The sequence below is a fragment of the Netta rufina genome (genome assembly GCF_964035555.1).
Source record: "Netta rufina genome assembly, chromosome: 1".
Lineage (NCBI taxonomy): Eukaryota > Metazoa > Chordata > Aves > Anseriformes > Anatidae > Netta > Netta rufina.
The window spans coordinates 114083656-114108565 of NC_140123.1; the positions used below are offsets into that span (position 1 = coordinate 114083656).

The following is a 24910-nucleotide window of genomic DNA, read 5'->3' on the forward strand; positions in this document are numbered from 1 at the left end:
AAAGTGCATTCTTTCACAATGAAACAGCCAACAGCATTTTCATGTCCATGACAGACTACTGTAGGAATCAGCTTTCATAATGGAGATCATCTGCATTTTCTCCTTTCGCACATCAGTTTGTATTCTGACGAATCCAGTCATAAAGTGCTGTCACCTTAGTGTATACACCAGGACGATTGCGCCGAGCACATCCTTCACCCCAGCTCACAATGCCGGCAAGGTACCATCTATTTCCCTTTCCTGTGCAGGCCAAGGGACCTCCAGAGTCTCCCTAAAATGAAGGGTGTTGAGCCATTAGCACCAAACACAGACCACTATAGCAAAAGTTAGTTACATAGGGACAGTAAATACCTGTCTCTCTTCTTTCTCAAATTACAGTTCAATATTGGCATCTACTATATACTCTCTATATACTATATATAGAGTATATTATATAGAGCGCACCCAGACAAAATAGCAAATTTACTCATTTTGTTTTAAGTTACATAAGTAACACACCAATTAATACAACAGAAAGGCAAGAAGGTAAAAAATTGCTCATTGCTAATGTCCCATTACAGAATTCATAAAGCAAGTGATCACAAATTGAATGGGCAGAGGTAAAGACAGGGATGAAAAAGGGGAATGCTGCTACCATTTGACCATAAACTGTTCAGACTGAAGGCAGAATTCTCTGTGAGGTTAAATGGCAGCAAAAAGATGCCATGGAAAGGCACGTTTAGGTATTAGCAGCTTCAAATTCGAGACTGCAGCTACATTCATAGAAGAAGGAGAAGAAAAAAGACCTGAAGGGACATGCAAATAAGAACTGGCTTCTCAAAGGGAACATACAGGTCTGTACAGCAATGTAGAAAAGTAAAAAAAAATCCTATTTAGATCAGTTCACAGGATCAAAATGCATTTGGGCTCAAAAGTGATTTGTGCCCTATGTTTTAACTGTCCATGCCTTCAGTGAACAGATCAGTTCACTTTGAAAAGCTTATAAATGCAGCTCATCTCTGCAGATTCTCTTCATGCATACAAGGCAAACCCATACACAAGTCTGCGGTTTGTCTGCTGCCCCCAGTTGGAGCTAAAACATGGAAGAGGGCAGAAGAAAGCCATGTGTTCAGAAGAGTAACAACAGAAAGCCATCAGCAGTATCCAACATAACTGGTGTTTTTATCACCGAAACTGATAAAAAAAGCCAGAACAGTTATTCTCTCTCTCAGGCTGCTGTCATACTGGCATTTTTGATCATCCCAAGAGGCTGATCCTGAGGTGATTTGAGAAAGGAGGCTGGCCAACATTCTGTCCAATTACACAGATGGTTCCGAAAGACTGAGGGACTGTATGCAGTGGAAAGAGGAAGGATTCTGAAAAGAGGAACCATGAAAACCCAGCCTAGAGTGATAAGATGACTAAGTCTAAAAGAACACACACTATTTCTCACTGAAGTATCACATCATCTAAAGATGAAAGCTGTTTGGAAAATTCACATAAACTGGGAATGTACTGCACAAGTTACATGTCTATAAAGAAATAAGGATGCCTACAAGGCTTGATCTGTAGTAAAAGGGTTTCCTAAACTGCCAACATCATTATTCTCCAGCATTGCACAGGAAATATACTGGAGGCAGAAAGAAAAATATCAAACATGCTACCCAGACTAAGGAGTTAAAGGTCCAGAGGGCCAGCATACTTGTGCACAAACATGTTCTGATGAAAACTGGATTGACCAGTATGGCATATAGCAAAACTGGTTAAAATGACCATCTAAAAAAATGAACAGTACTTTTTAAGCAACATTTATTTTGGAGGAACAAGAAGTATTAGGTGTATTGCAACATGTTTTAAGCAGAACAATTCCAAGGCCTAAGGTTATAAACAAACCACACATAAAACTAGCAAAAATAATACTCCATTGAATTAGAATTTACAGACTACAGGAGGATCCTACAAACAGCCCATTGTGTATAAAGAAGTTTGATCCATTAAGAGCTATGATCTTGCAAAAATTTTCCCATTACGGTAAAGCACTAAACTTTATATGTTACACAAAACTTCTACCAAATTACCACAGTCTATAATCAGTAACATTTTTCTCCCTTTACATGGTATCTGGTAAAATGACCATGATTGTAATTTGGAATGATTGTAATTTGGAAAGGGGATATTCATCTTAGAACATTTAAATCATGACAAAGTGCATAACTAGTTTAACAAATGGGAAGAAAAAAGAAGGCAGAGCCAAGACAGTTCAAGTGTGTCCAAAGAGCAGTTTCTGAGTGCACGTGCAAATAAACTACGTCATGTAACTCATGATCATGATGTAATCAAAACTCATCATTATACACATGAATGAGCATATGAAACTAAGAGGCAGCATTGCAATTGCATTTACCAAATTTATCTTACCTATGTGTTTTGTATTTCTTGCAAAGAAATCTCTTTCTTAAGAGATTCAGATATTATCTGTACCAAATTTCCTTTCTAATTTTCTAGAGCCTTTAATTACTGTATTAAATTATCTGTACATCCAAGACATTTCACTCTACTAGTAAGGGAAAAAAAAAAAAAAAAAAGGCAACAAAATGCTATCCCTAAATTCTGAACAGTTTTCCAACGAAAGCAAACCTTTCTTTGCAGTTGCTTGCCAAGCCCCATGTTACCTGGCATGCATCAATGCCACCATTAAGATTCCCAGCACACAGCATACGTGACGTAATGAGATCATCATACAATTTGTTGCAAATGCTTTGATTAATTATTCTCACTCTAGCTTCCTGCAGTGTTCTGGCAAGATGACCTAGAAAAATAGAAATGTTGCAGAAGTTATGGCAGCTCTACCACAGAGATCACTTATCTAAACAAAGGAGAATTGATCTAAAATCAAAATCTACCCAACTGGAAGCAGGAAACTAATTCCTCTCCCTTCAAATGTGGTCTGCACTCAGATTTTGAACACTGCTTTCTACGTAGACAACTCTAGACACAGACAACCGTATGTACCACCACTGTACCTTTTCCATTTCCTCAGCCTTTTTTATGAACTTTTTCTGCTGGAAAGTAATAAAAAAGAAAAAGCCATGTACATTATAATACAAGATTCCACACAATGTATCTTTTGAATGCCATCTCAAATTATGCTCAAAGCTTTGTTATTTGCATTATGGGTGTGCTCCAAACATGGTTTAAGTCCTAGTAAATGAAATTTACGTTTTCTATCTTTTCACTTCTAGGTAAGGAGCTGAGGAATGAAGCTGAGGGGTTGGGGTGAGGAAATCGAGCCTGTAAGCCACAATTTATACTAAAAGTTTGATTCTGTACTGTAGCATTGTCATAGGGTGTCATTGTTAACTACATATGCTCAGTCGTGTTTTGGCCCAACACTGAAAATAACCTATTTAATACCTGGATGATCAAAAGTACTGGCTTTTGGTTCGTTTGTTCATTTGTGAGTGGGATAGAAATCAAATAAGCAAATCAGAAAAATTTTGTTCCCCCCCCCCCCAATACTTTTAGGTTGAATTTAAATATTACCTGCATTATGTTGTTACAGTACAAGAAGGCATCATTTGAAAAAATCTTTGCACTTTATTAGGCTGTTATGTGGTTATCTTCGATTTATTTTTTTTTAATTCACATTATGAAAGTATTAGCAGCTTCCAGTATTACCATATAGATGGCTTCTAATCAAACATGGAGGATTAATGAAGGATTAGGTCTCCATGCAACACTAGGGACTATTGCAATGCTGAGGAGCTGTCTAGGAGATGCTGCCCAGGTCTCAGAGCTGGCTCCAGTTTGATGCTGAGATAGGGCCAAGATCTTGCATGCTCCCCCACTACCCCCCTCCAACTCTGCTTGCTTTTTTTCTGCCTCCCTGCTTCAGCATGCTGCTCTGAGCTGTGCATGCAGAACTCTTCATGTGGCATATGTGAAATTACCTTTAGTTAAGACAAAAACAAACAAACAAACAAACTATTTTTGCAGTTATTTCTGTTCATGGCCCCATATTGTCAACCGCAGTCTTAGAAACAAGGTCTTGCTCCTCTGCAGTTTGAAGTTCCTGTTTTCCTGACCTGAAGGTTGCTTATAACCTATTCACCAGATAAATTGAACCATGAGAATGAAAGGGGGCTTGTGTTTGTTAATCTATGATCATGTGCTTTTCAACAATGTGTGACGCCATCTTTGACCGCCTCCTACAGAGTATGGGTTATTACCTAATATACAAATATTCAGAATTTACAGACTAGCTACAGGAACAATTTAAAGCTTTTTATTAACCTAAGTTAACCACAGGCATTTTTCTCTTAGGACAATAAATATTTCATTGTTAGAGTATAAAATTAAGCCAAGCTTGCAAGAAGTATATCCAGGAAATGAACATACTATTTTCTTTTATGGCTCCCCAGCCAGTTATATAGCAGACAGTTCCATAAAGAAATACTCTAGAGGTGCTTGGTAAACAAATAGGCTGTACCAGCTCGCTGAAGAATACAGGCATCTCCATCTCCAACAGGGCTATATCATAGTCTGAGATAGATTGGTCATACTGTGGGTGAACAATAATCCTTTTGATTGATCTCATAGCTACATGATTGCTTTTTTCATTAATAGTGTGTAAGCCCATATATGCTCTCCACCCTGAAGGAGCCGAGTATCTGTAAAGAGAGTGTTTTTAGAACAGCCCATTGCAAAGTAATGCAGCATCAGTTCACTCTGCTTTATATACAGTTTGGTATTTGTTGAGATTCATCAAAACAGTGACAGGAGTAGAATACCACTTAGGAGGATAGACATACTATATATAGTCTGTGTCTCCTGAAACATTAACTAACAGTATAAAATTCTATTTTGAAAATAACAACCTCCTGAAGCTATAAGATCAGTTCCATGCAATGCAGATTTTTCACCCGTCTTTACCATAAGCAAAGTATTCCATATACTCTGCAATACTTACAAAGCTGGCTTTCATTCAGGGATAATGAAAACAGAGTGGTACATGTTATGTTGTTGTAAACCATGCAGTTTCACTCTGTAACACAACTGTATAGTTTTCTGTTGGCACAAAAACCAACCCCATTGGAGTACAAAGGTCAAATCTTAGTCAGGCTAAAAAAAATACAGAGGTACAGATGCATGGGTAGATCATCTGTCTTGACCTTGGCCCACATGTGCTAGCCAAAGCAGAACCAGATCGAGCAATTAGCAATAAGTTTCTTGATACTCTGTCATTACTGCATTTAAACTTTCAACTAGAGTTGATGTATCACTTATTTCAAGTAAGAACCAGTAGTGGTCGTAAGTCAAACCTTGATCTTAGTAGACCAAAGTAAACTGTTCTGACATACAAGCCTCAAACACGCATGGCCATTTCACATTAGCAATGGTTCTTCAGGGTTTTGGTCATACTTGTGCTAAGTAACATGCCTGTTTCAATCATTAAATTACTTTGTGCAGATTGGATAATTAAACTTGAAAGTGGCTATTCAAACATAACTATATTCTATTTTAGCATGTCACTGCAGTCTTCAAATATTTATGGTCCAAAGCACAAGCATCAAAACCCTACTCAAAGTACAAATGGTCAGTTATTCTGAGAATTCTCTAACAGTCATGCTGACACTTTGCAACAGAGCAAAGCTGTTAGGCCTCAGATACCAGAGTTCAAGTTAAATCATGTTACACCAGGGCATACAGAACTGAAAAAAAATAGCTTTTTTATCCTTGTACACATACATGTTTCTGTCCTCTGGAGAAAAGAGAGACCATCTAGTCATTTAAGGATAACTGGGATGCATTTACAGCTCAGGAAAATTTTGTGTACAACCACCTTTATGCTGAATAAAAGCCAGACTATTTCATGGAAACACGCTCTGAATTGCTATGTCTCCAGTGTATCAACAACCTTTATTCAGCGTAGTTCCTCTCCCATTAATGCACTAATGCACATTCCCCTACTGTATGCAACACTAGTGCTAGCGGATTAGTAACAAGTATTATCATGAGGGCATTTGTTTTATCTTGAATGTAAAGCACAGGCATATGACGCTTTCTTCATCAACTGAAAAACTTATGTGCAATCATATCACATGTACACATTGCAACAAAAGAACCGTGATGTGCTTGACAAGCAAAAATATGATCTCAATCTTGTTTGAGTATGCGTAAACATATTGTATAATTTAGAGTATAAGATTGTCTTAGACAAAGGCTACACAATCTTTATGGTAAATGATGTCCAGCATACTGCCATGAATCCAATCTTAGTCTCAGCAATTGCCTTTTATGTCCAGAATACATTCAATCACTGAAATTGAAATGCATGATTTTCTATGCATTTTGAAACGTAAATGACTTAGAAGCCTTCTCAATTTACACTACCTCAACTGAACACTGGTGAGCTTTACTTGCTCCTTATCAAGAAATAGTTCTTTTCTTGTGAGAGAAAGGCCGTAGACTCAAAAGGGGAGGAAAAAACAAACAAAACTAAAGAAAAACCAACAACATTTACCCTAAATCAAAAACAAAAGTGTGTTTTGTCATGCAGGATTCACTGTCAATGGAAGCAAAATAACTGCTTCCAATATTTGAGACTTTCAAAGCCAGCATAATATGTCAAGGGTTCGTGTACCGTCACAGAGTTATATGCTGACTCAATTTATATACACCTGGAATACCTACTGCAAACTTTTGAATGCAACATTTTGAGGTTATCAAACTTCTCATTGCAAAACTCTATGACAGCATAACCACTCCATACCTTACAGAATCAGAATCCAAGAAGCAATGGGCAGCAGACACAAGCCACCTCTTGGAAATAACAGATGCACCACAAACATGTCCACGTGCTCCCATTTGTAAACTTGCTTGCCAGGGCCACTTTCCAGGTTTTGCATCTTCACCTCCAACAATCCTATTTTTCTTAAGCAGGTGTCTTCCACAAGCTAATAGAAATAAGAGAATAAATTAGTAAAGGAAAATGCAAGATCATTTTACTTTGTCATGCTTAATACATAAACACTTACCTACATACCACAAAGCCACTGAAAAAGAAAATAAATAAAAAACAACCAACCAATCAAAAACAAAAACATATTTTCTTAGTGTGCAATTGGAACAAAGGTAAGGGTACTTGCCCATTTTCACTCAATGGGTACATTAGGAATACACCAAACATTGCCTATCCACCCTTACAGATCCCTTAGGAGGTTAGTAACCCAGAAAGAAAATCCTAAACTGGGTTATTACCAAAACATTACTTGAATAAGATTCTTCTATTCCTTCTCTCCTTACACAGATCCTTAACTATTTCATTCAGCTCAAATGAACACTAAGACCTACTAATTTAATAAATTGTAAATGTGTATTCACTTGTATTAAGTCATCACAGACGGATCAGTGAGTTTAAAACAGGAAGTACAAAATTCAAGACAGACATTTTCATACAGATGTTACCAGCATTTTTTTTTTAAATTCAAGTCTGATGTTATCAACTTTTACTTGACCATAGCATCAATTCCTTACTTAGTTTCCCATGTCATTAACTAATCTTCAAACAAATGTTACCACACCACAGTTCATTTCATCAGATCCATCTGCACAGTCTCTTTTCCCATCACACTCAGGATTTGGTTTCAACAAGCATTTACCATTAAGGCATTTGTATGTATAATGGAAGCAACTTTTGTAGGCTGAAATGAGAGAGAAGACAATGTCACATGTTTAAAGCCATGACTTCAAGTGATTATAAAAACATGCACATTCAACCTACTCATCTGTTGTGAAGGTTGTTCAAAGCCACACATTCCAACGTGCCTGAAGCCATAGTCTGTGCAGGTGTAAACTGGTCCCTGTATCAACTAGGACAGTGGGAATCTTCTACTCAGATTAACGACTGCACTAATTTAAATCTCCACCATCTGTGAGGAAAGACAGCAGAGCCTTCAACTGCCCTCACTCCCATTTTATTTAACTCTAAACTGAGTGAACTAGGCTCATCAGATCTGCTGTTTTATCTTCACCAACAGTACTGGCATTGCAAATTATACATCTATGTAGCAGATGTCATCTAGAAGTCAGCTCTGTTTTTAAGAGAAAGTTGAGCACATATCATAGAAGAGCTTTATATCTTCCTCCAAGAAAATTTAGGTTAAGAGTTATCATAGTTTACTATGCAGGAATCCTGACAGATCTCAGCAGTGGGCATCCATTGCTATCATTCTTATTATCAGTTGTTTATAGTGACCTCTACACAGTGGCAGGGATTTTTCCAGCAAACAAGGACATACTGCTGGCTACTTCAAGGACCTTAGATTCAAAGCAAGGCAAATATTAGAGGCAAAATGCAGCAAGTCCTTAGGGAGGCATTAGTAGTACCAGCAATGTCATTAACAGTGGCATAAAGAACACGCACATGGCAAAAAAAGGGCAGAATTCCCCAAATTTATGTTTCTCTCCCTTACATTATTTGTTACTGATCTGGCAGTAGTTGGGGGAAAAATTGCTATTTTAACAGGATCACCATCAAGCTGTGGTTATGTCATCCAAATAAATCTTTGTTATCCTGGATTTAGCTTCATGAATTTGTCTAAACTATCCCAAAATCTAGTTATACTCTGCATGTTACATTTTCGTTATTATGAAACTTGCACTTAGTGCTATGACAAAATACACAGAACTACTAAATTCAGTAATAATGCAGAATCATTTCCATTCACATTCTATGAAAAGGCACTGTGAAGTAGGATGACTGTAACACTAAGATCACATCAGAAGAGAATTGAAGTTCTTTTGCAAATTAGATAGTATTGAGCAGGATTCTTAGATAACAATACTGTTATTACATTTAGTCATTGAGTTTTTAAGTCAGAGGACATCTCTAAGGATTCATTTATAACCCCAGTGGATCTCTGTGGTTACACCTTATGTTTCATTTGCACAGGGATCAGTATTTGAAGAAATATCAAAATAGAACAGGTTTTTACTTCAGTCATAGGTCCTTATCAGGGGCTGAGCATATCATTTGTATTAAACAGTGACAACCACTTGTGACAGCAGCATGAATCATTCCTGCTGCAAAAACAGAGCAGGGAATACTTAGTAGTTAAACCACAGCAGAGAGTAGCTAAAGTTAAATTATTTCATTAAGTTAGAAAAATAGCTTCTCAATTTTGTGTATTTAATTCTATTATTGATAGGCATTTGGAGATGCTGTTTGCTTTCCTTGCACTTCTCCAAACTTTTCTTAACTATGGACAGAAAAATCTGAAGAATTCATGTAAACTTGTACTGTATACTTATTCAGACAAGTAGAACCCACAAAAAGGAAGGGGGAGCCCTTTAAAAAAATGTATTTTCTGTTGTAGGAGGAAGAAGATGGTATAGGCTGGCCATCAAAATTAGCAATAGCTGCTTAAAGTCTTTTCCAGCAAGTTAATGGACATTTACTACAAAAGTACTTCTTAGAAGGAAAAAAAAAAGCTTGGCTTTGTTTCTTACACACAAAGAATTCAACTCTATTTCTAATCAGCATGTCTACTGGAAGATTCACAGACTTAAAGATACAGTTTATCTGTGAAAAAAAAAAAAGAAAATGAGCATATCCCTGCTTCTGCCTTGCACCATCTCTCAAATAATAACTAAAAATATATACTTACAGCAGTTCTCATCACTGTCCTCCCCACAACTATCATCACCTTCACAGATCTTGTACTGATGCTTACAGTTCTCATCACCACAGTTCAACTGTTCTGGCTCACAACCTGAAGAAGAAAGGTCTGTAAATTCTTTCTATCTCTCATATCTGGCTAGTGCTACCTTCCCTGCTACAGGTCAGCTTGATGTTACTGTGCCATCTCTGTCAGACATAAATCTACCTTCTTGATAGCTTCAAGGGATGGGAAGATTCACTGCATTATTTAACTTGTGCTGTGCTCTGCTCTCTAACACTGGATTACCTTCTAGTAACTCTTTCTGGAACCTCTTCATTGCTTCCCATCTTCTTTGATGTGCAATTTGGATATAGTACTCTAGCTAAGGCCTTCCCACAGGCAGCTGGGAAGATCTCTTAAAACTTCTGTCTTACGTCCTAGTGTGATGCTTTTTGTTTTTTGTTTGTTTTAAAGAAAAAAAAGAAAAAAGAAAAACAACTGTATGATTTTGAGTCTCAAGACAGATTTTGAGCCACCTAAGTATTTAATTACCTATTTTCAAACCTATACTTTTTTGAATTTAATATAATTTTATCTACATATTCTCCAGTTCATCAGATACATTTAAAAATCTGTCCCTTTTCCCACTGTGTGGCATTTTTTAAATTTTGTAATCATCTGCCCATCATATAGATCACTATCAGAGATTATGAGCTGTCCAGTAACAGATACTGTCAAAATAACAATATAAGAAAATATCCATTTTGGCAATGAACCACTGGCAATCACACTCTGAAAACAGTTTTCTGTAGTTTGCTTTCACCTTGGTTCCTCTAAGTTTCTGACATAATACATTGTTAAAGTACAACTTCTTCTATATTTCTCATGGCATAGATCAAAAACAAAATCAAAAACTCCATCATGATTGCTCTTAACAATTTGATACATTTTTTCAATACTTACAAGTAGTTTATTTCAACTACTTGTTGCTTTGTTTCCTTTTTCTTTTTTTTTTTTTTAAAGCTTAACTTGTGAAGACTGTTATAAAATCCACATTTTTTCCTGTTCTCCCACTCTTTATAGGGATGCATGACATGGCCTCTCCTCCAGACCTTTCAATTTTCACCCGTATCCTTCATGTCACCTTAAAGATAGCCGCCAGTATTTTATAGACTTCAGTCTTTCCAAATATCCTACAACAAACTGATTACAGGACACAAACGAGAAATAATTGCCCTGCCAATAATTAATCACTACCATCTGAACAGCCTTTCCAACCATCAGACTGATTGCCTGAAGAAGTGCACGTTCCATCTGTACATCTAAATTGTCAAAGACAAGCTAAAAAACAAGAAATTAATGGCACTAACATGTTGTCACAGACTAAATTCATTAAGGCAGGACTGTGTCATGAAGAAATGTTAAAATGGCTATTAAATAACAAGGCTAATTCATTTACAAACTCAACTGAAAGTTAAAAAACTAAGTGCTATGTCACTTGGCATAATCTGTCAAAGATTTTTATTAAGCTGTCTGAATTAAATGGATCAATATTTATTAAATGGATGTAGAAAATTAAATTCACATTTACTTCCATAAATTAAGATCAACTTTGAGGGTTGAAAGTGATGCAGCAGAGGTACATATTACAGTTGATAGCAAGCATCTGTGTTTTTTCACTTTTTTTTTAAGATAATACATTTGACACACAAGGATATAACGAAAAAAGTCACAAGTAGGCTTAGCATCACAAGTTTCCTAATGTAAAAATGTTTTAGCAATTCATCTCTGTCCCGCTACACTCCGAATTTTTTGATGTAAATGTTTTATGAAACACTTTTCAGGCCTAGAAATTTCATTATGAAACAGCCTTTCAACTAGAAATTCTTTCACTTTCACTTAAACTAACTATTAATATCTAGGCAAAGGTGTTTCTCAGCAATATATCAGAAATGTTTGTTCTCTTCCACTTCTTCAGACTTATCACACACACACACACAAAAAAAAAAAAAAAGTCTTAGGATTTGGCTTCTACACGCAGATACACAAATATCTGTAGAAGAATAAGCATACAAAAAGTTCCTGCTTCTCTCCAGGTCAAGGAGACTTAAATGTTTTCCCCTCTAGCACTGAACGCAAATCAACAGCTAAATCAGTTTGAAGGACAAAATACATTTGTCCCACATTTATCTATTTATCTAATCAATTCCAACCTGAAGTCATTTAATCCTGTTCACTGCCTAGCACATGATGCTGGCAGGAGGAAAATGCACACTATTCAGCCAGCACTAGCTCAAAGCAGGAGTCACTCTGCCCTTATTTCTGATGAGATGCAAGAAAAAAATGTATTTCAGACATAAATACTTCTAAGACAACAACAAACAGAAGTGCACTTGGTAAAAGCAACCCAAGGATCCAAGGTTTCACAATCAGATCTTTTGAAGTCACAGTGAATTTAGCTCCCTAGAGGTTAACTGGGAAAAGGAAGTTGGTCTGTTTAGATACAAAGAGAAAGCATGTATCTAGAAATTATTAAAAAATAAGCATTTACAAAGAATATACTGCATATATGTCTTGTCTAATTAAAAACACAAGTAAATGTTTCCATCTTCTTAAAATCCCTGTTTCACCCTCTGGATGTCTCAAAAAAGAAAAAAAACACTCACGTTGGCAAAATAGTTGTGCTTAGAGTCTCTCTGCCATACTATTTGCAGCTTGGCTATTTTAAGGTGTTGGTAAAATACCAAATAACTAGTTCTACAGAAAGTAAAAAAATTGTATTTCCACTTTCCATTTTACAGAAATTTTGTGAATAGTTAGAAACTAAAAGCATAATGTACCCAACTTTCTACATCTAGTTGTTCAATAAAATGCACAATAACACTTCAAGCATTCCTCTTGGAAAATAAATTAAGGAAAAAAATGCACATGGAGTTCTTGTGTGTTGTTTGTCTGTCAAAGCTCCTTAAGAATCCAAGTGCATGCTTATTCACTTACGGTCTGTGTGACTGAAGGCTTTGTATTCAATATAAAACCCTTTATGGGTGACCAGCTCATCAGAATGGAAGTTGATTGCAACAGAATAGCCATATTCTTTGTTTCTGATGTCTTCTGAATTATCTTTACAGTATCTGACAGGTAAAAGAGAGAACAATGAATTTCTAAGCAAAATGACCATTACCACCCAGTTACTTCTACTGCTGAAGGGTACAAATGCCAAAAAGTAGTAAAGATAAGTTTTTGTTGTCATTGTTTTTTTGTTTGTTTGTTGGTTTGTTTTTGGGGGTGGTGGTTTAAGTGTTAAAAACTTTTCAGTGCAACAGAAATATTATAAAGCCTATTTGCAAATGCTGTCCACTCCATTCCAACCCACCATACCCACAGCTTTCCTGGGACAGCAAGATAATCATCATCAGAATCTACCTTATAAATACCAACCATTTCTTAGCATGCTTGCCTTCAGTTTTCCCATTTAGGTTAGCAAATTCCAGAGGTTACAAATCCAGCAATGATATCATACAACCAAACCCAAAAGCTGTTGCTATTTCAGTACATTCCTTCCAAGAGACAAATCACTCCGAATATTCCCCCTTCTCCCTCCTCAACACCCCCAATCCCCCTCCTAATTTGCTTTATTTACTGAAAACAGTTACAATCTGTAAAGAGTAACTTGCAAAGAAAATGAAATTTCAGATAACAAAAGCTCTTCACCCACATCAGTATCATATCCAGGAATTCACAGTTTCACTGCAGCTGTATAAAATCCCAGTTTTCTATGTGGTTGCTCTCAAGCAGCACAGCAAAGTAAATATTTACCATTGCAGGAAAAGCAGGATGCTTAAATTAACATAAAGACAAATGCTTAGTACTAAGGCAGGTTTAAGAATATTATTCTACTGTAATTCAATGAAAGTATGCCTTTATTTCTTGAAATGTATCGTTCTACACTGATGTTTTTTCCTTAAGGTGTTTCATGTTGCATAGAACATTAAAGAACACATTAATATGTCAGAAAATAGTGTATTTACTCACCTAACTCCTTCAATTTCTAACCAGTCTTTGTCACATTTACTGGACCCTGGCGACTTCTCTTGAATTTGTATTACAAGGATTTTTAAGGAGAGCTTGTAGGCTGGCAATGGTGCCTAAAAATCAAAGGACATGTATCCCAACATACACAACCACAAACCATAAAAGGCCTAAGCTTCTGAGATAGTAAATCTTGTTTACTTATTATCAAATAGAAAATATTGCCTTTTTTTCTTCTTTATGATGCACTTCAGCACCTTTGAGGAACCAAAAACTTTCTAATTTAAACATATATATAGAAAGATTTTTAGGCCAACCTTTGGCCAGAACGTGCCAGATAAAACCTTCCTGCAGCCAAAATGAAGTACTATATCTTGAGGTTCACGCTATGTTTGCATTATCATGTGGTTCCAGTAGGTCAAATAAAATAATTAAGAAGGTCCTGCTTCTACACAATTCAGGGAAATAGTGTATTGTGTATTATAAGGTCATGTAAATCATGTCTCAATTTCTTTTCCTAATATAGAAGCAAAGCACAGACTATTAGCCATTTACTCTGGCTGTTAGGAATTGTCATCCTATCCACCATTTTGCATCTGTCACTAGTAACACAACCTTTTGGAAGCTGGAAATTTCTCTCTCCCATAGATGGCACATGTACATTAAGAAAGAAAAAACAGGGTGTACTAGAATAAGTCAGGTGCAGTGGTCTTAGCATGCTCTCCCTTCATTTCACCCACGTCAAAGAACATTTCAGCCAGTTTTATGTCCATATCACATGAGGTAAGTCACCACAACTCAGAAAATCTCCCAGCACTTACTCGTATGATCCAGCTGCAGTCAATATTTGGAGGGTAGTAACTCGGGAAATAAGGAGAGCTCAAAGTTCCATTCCAGGATATGTAATGACCACCACACACTGGGAGAGAAATACATCAACAACAAACACAGTTAGCTCAAATGGGCTAAACTTGTGAGCCCACTTCACTTGCTAGGATCCTTCTCTATGCAGAGTTGGAATAATGACTTGTAACATGATTAAACTCAGTTCTTGCCTCTATTAACTGAGAATCATGTAATTAAGCTCAGTTCTTGCCTCTATTAACTGAGAATCATGTAATTTCCAGCTTCCTCATCTGACTTTTTTTTTTTTAAATCAAATTTCAATTGAGAATACGTACAGAACACCTCTGACTGGAGTTTTAAGAAAATATTCTTTGACATGAAATGGAAGAATGAATCAAATGCGTACACAATAGAACATCCCTCCCCCTGCTTCTAGTTTCCTTCTGACCTTTCCGTGGACATTTTTAGAAATTAAAAAGCATTCAATGAGTGAAAACTCTGATTATCTTCATGTAAACCAGGAAGTTTGAATGTGTCATTTCTCTGTCTGAAAATGCATACCACTTCTGAGCAATATCTCTGAGGTTTCATTTTCTACCAAAAATTCTCCTGGATATCCATCCCCTACTGTTTTTGCTTTTCCTTTAGCTAACAAAGGAATGCAAACATGTGTGTTAGTGAAACTGAAGAAATTTTTTAAAGTACCATAATTTTGATGCACAGACTGGGTGTTACATAATTCTGAGCACACATCTTCAGAACAAAGTATTTCTAATTTTCAATGCCCATAGGAAGAGTGTTTGATTAAACAACACCCACAGAAGCATAAGTTCAAATGGATAACCTCCTCAGAAGCTTACAGATATGGTATCCTCTATGATTTGTTCCACATTAAAAAAAATAAATAAACGACTTCTTAAATGTCAAAAACTTTCATTTGGACTGTACCAAATAACCATGGGTTAACTTTCTCTTGTGAATCTTTTCTATCTCCCATAAAGCATTAGGGCTTATCCAAAATATTTTACTAATCACCCAAAACATCTGAAAAATTCATAGTACTCCATAGGTTTGGAATGTATTTCTTGGGACTTGGATCCACTTTAATTATACAGTCAACTACATTGAAAAGTGCTTTCAGAAAAGGATCAAAGATTAATATTAGAAGTCTTTGCTCTCATTTTCAATTTTTCATCAACACACTTCCCCTGAGCTGGGGAGCAGTTAGCAAAACTGGTAGTAGTGCTACTCTGCCACTGGGGCGTTTGTCTAGACAAAGTGCCTGTAGTGTTATCTGGTTGCCTACTCTGATTCTGTTACTCATGGACAACAGCATTATCTATGTAGTGTGAGTAATCTCTGGGAAAGATGACTTGGGTAGCAATCAGGAAGAAGAAAAATCTTCGATACCAAAGAATATGCATACTAAGTCAGTTTGCAGATGATACTAAATTAGGAAGAGTTGTCAACTCCCTCAAGGGTAGAGAGGCCTTGCAGAGACGTCTTGACAGATTAGAGGGACAGGCAATCATCAACTGTATGAAGTTTAACGAGCAAGTGCTGGATTCTGCCCCTGGGATAAGGCAACCTTGGATACACATACAGACTGGGGGACTAGAGGCTGGAGAGCAGTCCAGTGCAAAGAGATCTGGGCACTCTGGTTGTCAGCAAGTTGAATGTAAGTTAACAGTATGCCTTGGCAGCCAAAAGGGCCAACCATATCCTGGGGTTCACCAGGCACAGCATCGCTAGCTGATCAAGAAAAGTGATTAAGTGATTGCCCAACTCTGCTCTTTACTGGTTTGGGTACTCATCTCAAGTACCATGTGCAGTATGGGGCACGACAGTATAAGAAGCACAGAAAACTATGAGACAGTGTCCAAAGGAGGGCTACAAAGATGGTCAAAGATTAGAGGACAAGATGTATGAGGAGCAGCTGAGGTCACTGGGTTTGTTCAGCCCAGAGCAGAGCAGGCTGAAGGGAGGCCTCATGGCAGTCTGCAGCTCCCTCACGAGGGGAGCGGAGGGGCAGGCGCTGAGCTCTGCTCTCTGGGGACAGCGACAGGACCCGAGGGAAGGGTCAGTCTGGGAGTCAGAAAAAGGTTCTGCACCCAGAGGGTGGTCAGGCACTGGGACAGAATCCCCAGGGCTGTGGTCAGGGCACCGAGCCTGCCGGAGCTCAGCAAGTGTTTGCACAATGCTCTCAGATAAAGGGTCTGATTTTTGGGTGGTCCAGTGTGGCCTGGGGCTTGATGATCCATGTGGGTCCCTTCCAGCTTCGGATATTCAGTGATTCTATGATATTCTCTATTCCTTGTTCAGTTCTCAGACATTTATTTTAAGTGGGTCAGAATCACAATTGCCTGATTTATACACCAACACTCACTCCCCCAGATATAAGACACATTCGGGCAATGCTCTTTTTAGGTACCTCAAAGGAGGCTGTAGCGAGGTGGGGGTTGGCCTGTTCTCCCACGTGCCTGGTGACAGGACGAGGGGGAATGGGCTTAAGTTGAGCCAGGGGAGTTTTAGGTTAGATGTTAGGAAGAACTTCTTCACTGAAAGGGTTGTGAGGCACTGGAACAGGCTGCCCAGGGAAGTGGTGGAGTCACCATCCCTGGAAGTCTTCAAAAGACGTTTAGATGTAGAGCTTAGGGATATGGTTTAGTGGAGGGCTGTTAGCGTTAGGTTGGAGGTTGGACTCGATGACCTTGAGGTCTCTTCCAACCTAGAAAATTCTGTGATTCTGTGAATATCAGCTTTTTTTTTTTTTTTTTTTTTTTGAGGTAATGAGGAATAAATCTGCTTACGTAAGACATTTGTTTATATTTAGTCACTTACTGACTTTAGGGATTGCCTGAAAGTGAGCTTTTAGTATGTTCCTTTCTTCTCTTTTGTCCAGTGAGAAGGTAAGCAACATTACATTTCTTGATGAAGTTAAACGTATAACAGGAGGTGACCAGGCCCCAGATCCACACCACCTGGATTACAAAGATTGCATTTAAAAAAAAGAAAAAAAAAAAAAGAAATGAAATGAAAGAAAGAAAACAAACAAAAAAACAACTCACATTCCTGTCATCTTTGCTGAGAAGCTGGGCAAAAACAACACTGATTGGTCATCTGTGTTTCAGAAGTGTTCCCCTGGCTACCACTTTGCTTTCATTCTTCCACTTCATTGATACTACATGAAATGCTAGAGTTTCATCACATCAAGGCTGAGTCACTCAGGCTAAGCATCACAGATATTCTTGCCTAACAGGGACCCTATGTTTTTCAGACCTAAAGAAGAATCAGAAAATCAGTGCTGGATTAGGTTACTTCAGTAGCAGCAATAGTACTGAGAAGTGGGTAGTGCTGAAAAGGCCACAAGTGCTCAGGGTAGAAGTGTTGTGCAGCACCTATGCAACAGATAACAAGCTCCAAAACTTTTCAACCTATTCACATTTAGTCCCAAGAGCTGTTTCAAGATCATCTGATATCATTTATGCAAGTGGACTACAAAGGGACTTTGGGGAGGAAGTCCTCTCTAGATAAAAGCCTGTTTTCAACAGAGGTTTGCCTGTGACTGGACATATTTTCTAAGTAACAGAATACAGTACTATAAAAAATTAAAGCCTTTATCTCTGTATCAATAATTGTATGAAATCAAACACTGAAAAAATAGAATGCAAAAAAAAAAAAAGGAGTTATAAATCAGTGGGGGTGGATAATATGGAAGATCTTTTCATTACCTTATTCAAGATTTTTAATTAAGATCTAATTGGAGGGTTTTACATTTTGGCAGCCTGTTTAATATCAATTTAAAACTCTGCAGTTTCAGAGATTTTCTGTACAACTCAAAAAACATCTTTGTCCTGTACTACCATACCTTGCAATGATCTTGTTCTGCAGAGGAAGAAGGAAATCATATGCAGATAAGTGGTGTGATGCACAGTTCTCTGGAGCGACACCATGCAAAGTGGTAACTACCAGTCTCACCACATAGTTAGAAGGAACACGCAACCTCCATTGATAAAAAGACTTCTTGGGATTCATCAGAGTTAGAGTTCTGTTGTTACCTGGCTTGGCATACAGGTCAAAGGATACCACTACACAAAAGAATCTAGATTAGTGTCTGAAAAACTGTTAAGTTGAAAGATAAGTTATTGGCAAAAGTTTCAGAAGAGGTGGCAACAATCACCTACCTGCACTTCTTGACTATTCTAATCTCTTCGTCACTTACTTCCACAAATCTACCCCTTTCCCTTCCAGGCTGCTTCCCTGCTCCCAGCAAGGAAGCACAATGCTTCACAACCACCACTGGTTCATCACACATGCAACAAGGAGAAGGGGACCTGGCTGTAACTGCTATTATCTCTGATGGAAATCTACTGCTTCCTTTGACATTTCTTCGTCCATCTTCATGTAATGCAAACACTAAGTATAGGAAGCTAATCTTGAGGCTTGTTTGGTATAGAAAATTCACAGAATCACAGAATCACAGAATTTTCTAGGTTGGAAGAGACCTCAAGGTCATCGAGTCCAACCTCCAACCTAACGCTAACAGTCCCCACTAAACCATATCCCTAAGCTCTACATCTAAACGTCTTTTGAAGACTTCCAGGGATGGTGACTCCACCACTTCCCTGGGCAGCCTGTTCCAGTGCCTCACAACCCTTTCAGTGAAGAAGTTCTTCCTAACATCTAACCTAAAACTCCCCTGGCTCAACTTAAGCCCATTCCCCCTCGTCCTGTCACCAGGCACGTGGGAGAACAGGCCAACCCCCACCTCGCTACAGCCTCCCTTGAGGTACCTAAAAAGAGCGATAAGGTCACCCCTGAGCCTCCTCTTCTCCAGGCTGAACAAGCCCAGCTCCCTCAGCCGCTCCTCGTAGGACTTGTTCTCCAGGCCCCTCACCAGCTTCGTCGCCCTTCTCTGCACCCGCTCAAGCACCTCGATGTCCTTCTTGTAGCGAGGGGCCCAAAACTGAACACAGTACTCGAGGTGCGGCCTCACCAGAGCTGAGTACAGGGGGACGATCACCTCCCTAGCCCTGCTGGTCACGCTGTTCCTGATACAAGCCAGGATGCCGTTGGCCTTCTTGGCCACCTGAGCACACTGCTGGCTCATATTCAGCCGACTAAATTCAGGCAAAGCTAACTGAAGTTCTCCAGTATTTGACTGAACACTAAATATGAATAAAAAAAATGATCTAGTCATAAGGTAAATAAATTTTGTATAATTTTATGCAGTAGCTTTTTTGAAGATGCCAAGGAGCCACAGCTCACTGCAATTCAGTGAGGACTACTCAACGTCAACCACTCTAGTTAGCACATCAGATTAAAAGCTGTGAGACATTTTCAAACCAGCCCTTATTTAGTGCAAAAATAGGCCAGGGAGATCCTTACTCTGGTTTGTTTCATAGGCCCTACACCCATATAAGAATAATTGGGAAAATGTCTTTTTCCTTTTACTGGATATATGTTTTCCCCCAAAGCAATTCTGCTTTGAACTGAAAAATAATTACCTGATTTTAGCATCACATCATATTCCGTGGAATCTGAAACTGAAATTTAACAACTGTCAGCTACGCAAGCCAAAGACACAAACTGAAGAAAGCAAAATAGGCAGAATAGATATTAAATGACAAGTACATTGTTACCAAAAAGCTCCATTGTAACAAGATCAAAATCTTTCTCCCCAGAAGTACTGAACAGGTGAGGGATTTGTTTACTACTGATTTCTTTTTGTTCCAATGGGATTAACTTTTTAAGAGAATCAACAATATCTTGTGGTGCCCAGAATGTATTCCAGTAGTAAGCTCGAAGTCCATACTCTCCTTCACTGTGTGTGGGGAAAAAAAAAAATCATAAATACACTGTAATTAGTATTTTGGACATGCTTTCCACTAGTCTGCATTTTTGGCTTGCATAGTTTTATAGTCAGTTGTAACTGCCAAGGGCTGCAGCTTCACATGGTGGCAAAAAGCTCTCTCATTCAACATTTTTTAATTTTTTTTTAAATACATTAGAAATTCTTGGAAAATATACTGCTTAAACAGTAACACAGAGACTGACAACTACACCTAACAGAAAATCCTTGAAATAATTATATGGAATTGGATGTTTTCATCCCTGCTGTATAATTAAAAGGTCATATTGTTCTAGATGCATTTTACTTGATATATTTTAACTGAGGCTACACACTATACAACAATATAATTTTATGCCCATACTTTGATACAACACTGCACACAATTCATGTTAAAATAAATTATCTGCATAAGTACAAACGCAAAGTAATGTTCCAGTGATTCCAAGAGACTGTTCATCACAAACCTCCTTCCAAAATGGCTTACAGACTGACCTCTCAGAAGTTTTTAGTGATTTTTTCAGAGACTTGGGACAGCAATACATCTGCTCAATGTATTTGCATTTCTCAGCAGGAGCTTAAATAGAGTGCCCTGCCCACAATTGCACATTTAAATTTTGTTTGGAGGGGTTAAAAAGGAACTTCATTTAAATAGACAAAACCAAAATAAGTAGCAGAGGAAAAAAAAAAATACAACATGCCGAACTATGATTTCAAAAAACAGTAGGTTAATTGTTTATGGGTGGCTCCATTTCACTCACCAGTTCTACAGAGATCATGAATCACACTGTTAGCTTAGTTCACGTCTTTATTATGTGTCTTTCATTCCCTGATATAAAGATCTGCATATTATCCCAAAATAACTCATTTAAAATCAACCAAAAAGACTAGAGTAACATAATTAAGTATCTCATATGTAAACCTACCTACCTGAATGTAGCCACTACAGATTTCAAGTAGTACTTTCCCAAGGTGGAATACTCATAGGATTCTGCAAACTGACAATTCAAAATATATATTAAAAAAAATGTGAAGTGTTATGTTTTACTGTTAATATAATCTGTCATGTTAAAAAGTATTTATCTTATTTCTTCCCTTAACAAACACCCTACATATGACAGACACCATTCGTAATTTTCACAAAATGTGTCAAATAATGATCATAAATGTGCATTCATTTTCCATTAAAAAATAAGCCATCACATTTACAAGAACATTGAGAAAACCCTTGATAATTACCCATGGAAAAGAAGCATTTATAAATACAGCTTTTTTTTTTTTTTTTTTTTTTTTAAGAGTTTACATAGTTATCTAAAATTTGTGGCAAATTTCTGTCATGCAATCTGGACATGAAAACTTGTATTGGCTATGCACAAAACAGCTCTGAGACACTCAATTAGCCCTTTTGGAAAATACAGGCTAACAGAGAACTGCTTTGTGTTTAAGCCTTCTGTTTGCAAGTACCATAGAAACAGTATTGATCTAAAAAATACAAACCTGCATGAGAAGCTTTAGAAAGAAAGCATTGTTGTGGGAATAAAGGAAAACAAAATAAAAGGTCATGAATCAAATTCAAGCTATAATAAATAAATAACAGATCAAAGAGAAAGTAAGTAGCAAGGAAAAGCGTTCAACTATACCAAAACAAAACAGACTCCTAGGCTTGTTTAAGAATAATTCATCCATAACCTTAAACCTCTCAGACACTATTTTTTTTTTTTTTTTTTTTACCACGAGGGACAGATATATCTGTCTATCTGCATTCCTAACATGGTACACTTCCAAGCCACTTGTTTATTTTAAATTTATATACTTTGAAAGGAAAAAAAATTTGTCTCAAACTGGAATCTTCTCCTCAATCTCAATTTGATTCTGTAACAAATATTTTTAAATAATTACTATACTTATATAGGAACTTACGTAATTTTGGATTGCTTCTGCTTGCAGGAGGAATTTCTGTGATTTTGGATCACTGAGATCATTTGTGTAAGTCAGATTAGGAATTTCTATGCTTCCACCAATATATATAAAAGAGAAAGCTGGAGCTGAGAAAAAAGCATCAAAAATTACCACATCTAATAACGTTATGGAAAAGACTCCAGAACAAGAAGCTTGCACAAAAATGTATTTGTCCTAGCACCAACAGGCATTAGTTCTTAAGAGAAACAAATACTAACAACAAGAGTGCTGAGACAGTTCCACCGGTAGAATAACAGAGAGAAGAAGAATGAGGTATAGGTTCAGATAAAAGCATCTCCTGCAAAGCTTTCAGATAAGCATTTACTAATAAAACTCTAATCGTTAAACTTCCATATTTTACAGTGCAATCCTCCTGGAGAGAGACAATTTTAATGTCTATAAGTTGAGATTTGGGAAGAACCATACAAAAATCAGTTATCCATTCTGTTTTGAAAAAGTGAAGTTAGACGGTTAATTCCTATAGGTTCTTAGAAGAAATGATAGCAATTATCATGATGGTATTCAGAAACAGAGACAAACAATTAGGAATAAAACATATACCTTCACTATACTTGTGCAACTATCAACCACTAATTATTGTGCATTTTGTTCCCTTTGTGAAGATGTTAAGGAGAAAGGAAAGTCAGTAATTACACGCACATTACATGTCTAGCTATTTAGAGCAGAGCTTTTTACACTAATTATTCACACAGTGCAAAACACCCATCCCATTCACACTATGCTAGGCAGTAACACTTACAGAATGAGTAGTGCAGGACTAGCACAATTACTGTAACCATTAAAGAAACCAATGGCAGTATTCCCAGAAACCATCTTCTCCAGAAACACAGCCTCTTCCATTTGAAAAAATGGTATTTCTGACACAAGCCCTCTTGGTAGGACAGGTAGTAGGGAATATATGGATTTTCCTAAAGATAGACACACATCAGTTAGAAGAGCTCTACAAGAAGAGCCACTGTCTCTCTCCTTTTTTTTTTTTTTTTTTTTTTTTTTTTTTTTTGATGTATTTGCTCTTTTAGTTTTTAAGAGAGATTTAAATTAAGATCATGCCTTTCACATTATAAGTTATGTCACACATGAAACCCACATATTTCTGGGTCACCTTGCAATTGTCATTTCAAATTATAAATGGGGAAGGAAATTACTATCACTTCAGTTATTAGCAATTACATATATGAAGAACATAGAACTAACAGAACATGTTTCTGTTTTAAAGCATAGCTGATATCTCTTACCTGCCCAGCAGTCTGCTCAGAGTGGTATGGAGTTGGTATGCTGTACACAGAAACCCGCCCAGAGCTGATAGCCTGTATCATGATGCCTTGACAAACACCTTTCAACAAACCTAATAACAAAATCATAGATGAACCTCATTTATTAAATATAACCCAAAACTGAAATGTAACCCAGAAGAGCATACTGCTCTCCCCTCAACACAGACCAGGCTTCTCTCATTTCACCTTTGCCATCCTGCTCAAAGCTGGAGCCAGGCAATCTGCAATCAAAGAAGGTGGGGAGGAAAAGTCACAATCACTGTAACTCTTTGTTTTCCTAACTGGCTAGGGTACGACATGGATCCCATAATTTGGGAACAAACTGGTTGCACCCTTCTTTTAGATACGCAATGGAGTAAGGTAATTTATGTCACAATGCAAAAGACATACAAGCAATTTACATGTAAAAAATCACAGATCAAAGCAAATGATGTGATTTCTAGACAACATATAATATAATCTACAGGAAGATTTATAAGAAAGAAAAAAAAAAACACACAATTTTAAAAAACACATGAATTTTTCAGTTGCAAATGTGATAGCCTCAAGCCTGTACCACAGAACAAACATTAACTGCAGAGCAATTAATGATCATATTACCTGTCTGGAATTAATAACAGTATCAAGTCAGCAAGCCAACGACTTCAGGGAATTTATGTATGTGTATATATATATATATATATACACGTGTATATATATATATATATATGTGTGTGTGTGTATATATATATACATATATATATATGTATATATATATACACACATACACACACACACGTGTGTGTGTCTATAGAGCAAAGAATGAAACCAGAGGCGTGGGGGGGTAGGGGGGAGGTACCACAGAACTGGCCCAAGAAACCTGTGCTCCAGAAAACAAATGGAAACAAAAGAAACACAGGTCACTACAGAAAGGATTTACTGGAAGGCAATCCTCACAGATAAGGAATGCAAAATACAGCTGTAGACAGACAGCTTTGTTCAAGTCCTCCTCTTTCTTCAATAGCCCGTCTCCACTACACACACAACCTGCTGAATGACTGATACGTGTACTTTGCCTTCTCCTTCAGGGAAAAGAGACCTACAGGAAAAGCCTAGAGTAAATAAAACCTCTTTCACATCGTCTCCAAAAATGAAATCAGGATTTATTCTTTTCTAAAATGACATATATTCACGGAACCCAATTTTAGAGATGTTTAAGATAGTTAAGATACCTCTCAGAGGGTAGAAGCATTGGTTTTATTTTGTTAAGGGCAAGATCATTGCAATAACATCACCACATTTATTCATCT

At 37.3% G+C, this 24910-nt stretch overlaps 1 protein-coding gene across 1 annotated transcript; it reads right to left on the reverse strand.

The window, feature by feature from the left end:
• Positions 1-112: 112 nt before the first annotated feature.
• Positions 113-23663, reverse strand: LOC311213447 (suppressor of tumorigenicity 14 protein-like; the record flags this gene model as incomplete). Its single annotated transcript, XM_084293445.1, has 17 exons — positions 113-271; positions 2652-2788; positions 4378-4649; positions 6752-6935; positions 7563-7682; positions 9648-9752; positions 12639-12772; positions 13674-13786; positions 14492-14589; positions 17358-17497; positions 18385-18604; positions 20024-20062; positions 20159-20340; positions 21298-21365; positions 22288-22412; positions 23087-23255; positions 23583-23663. The coding sequence occupies 17 exons, from the start codon at positions 23661-23663 to the stop codon at positions 113-115; spliced, it is 2346 nt and encodes a 781-aa protein (XP_084149571.1).
• Between the last annotated feature and the right edge of the window lie 1247 nt (positions 23664-24910).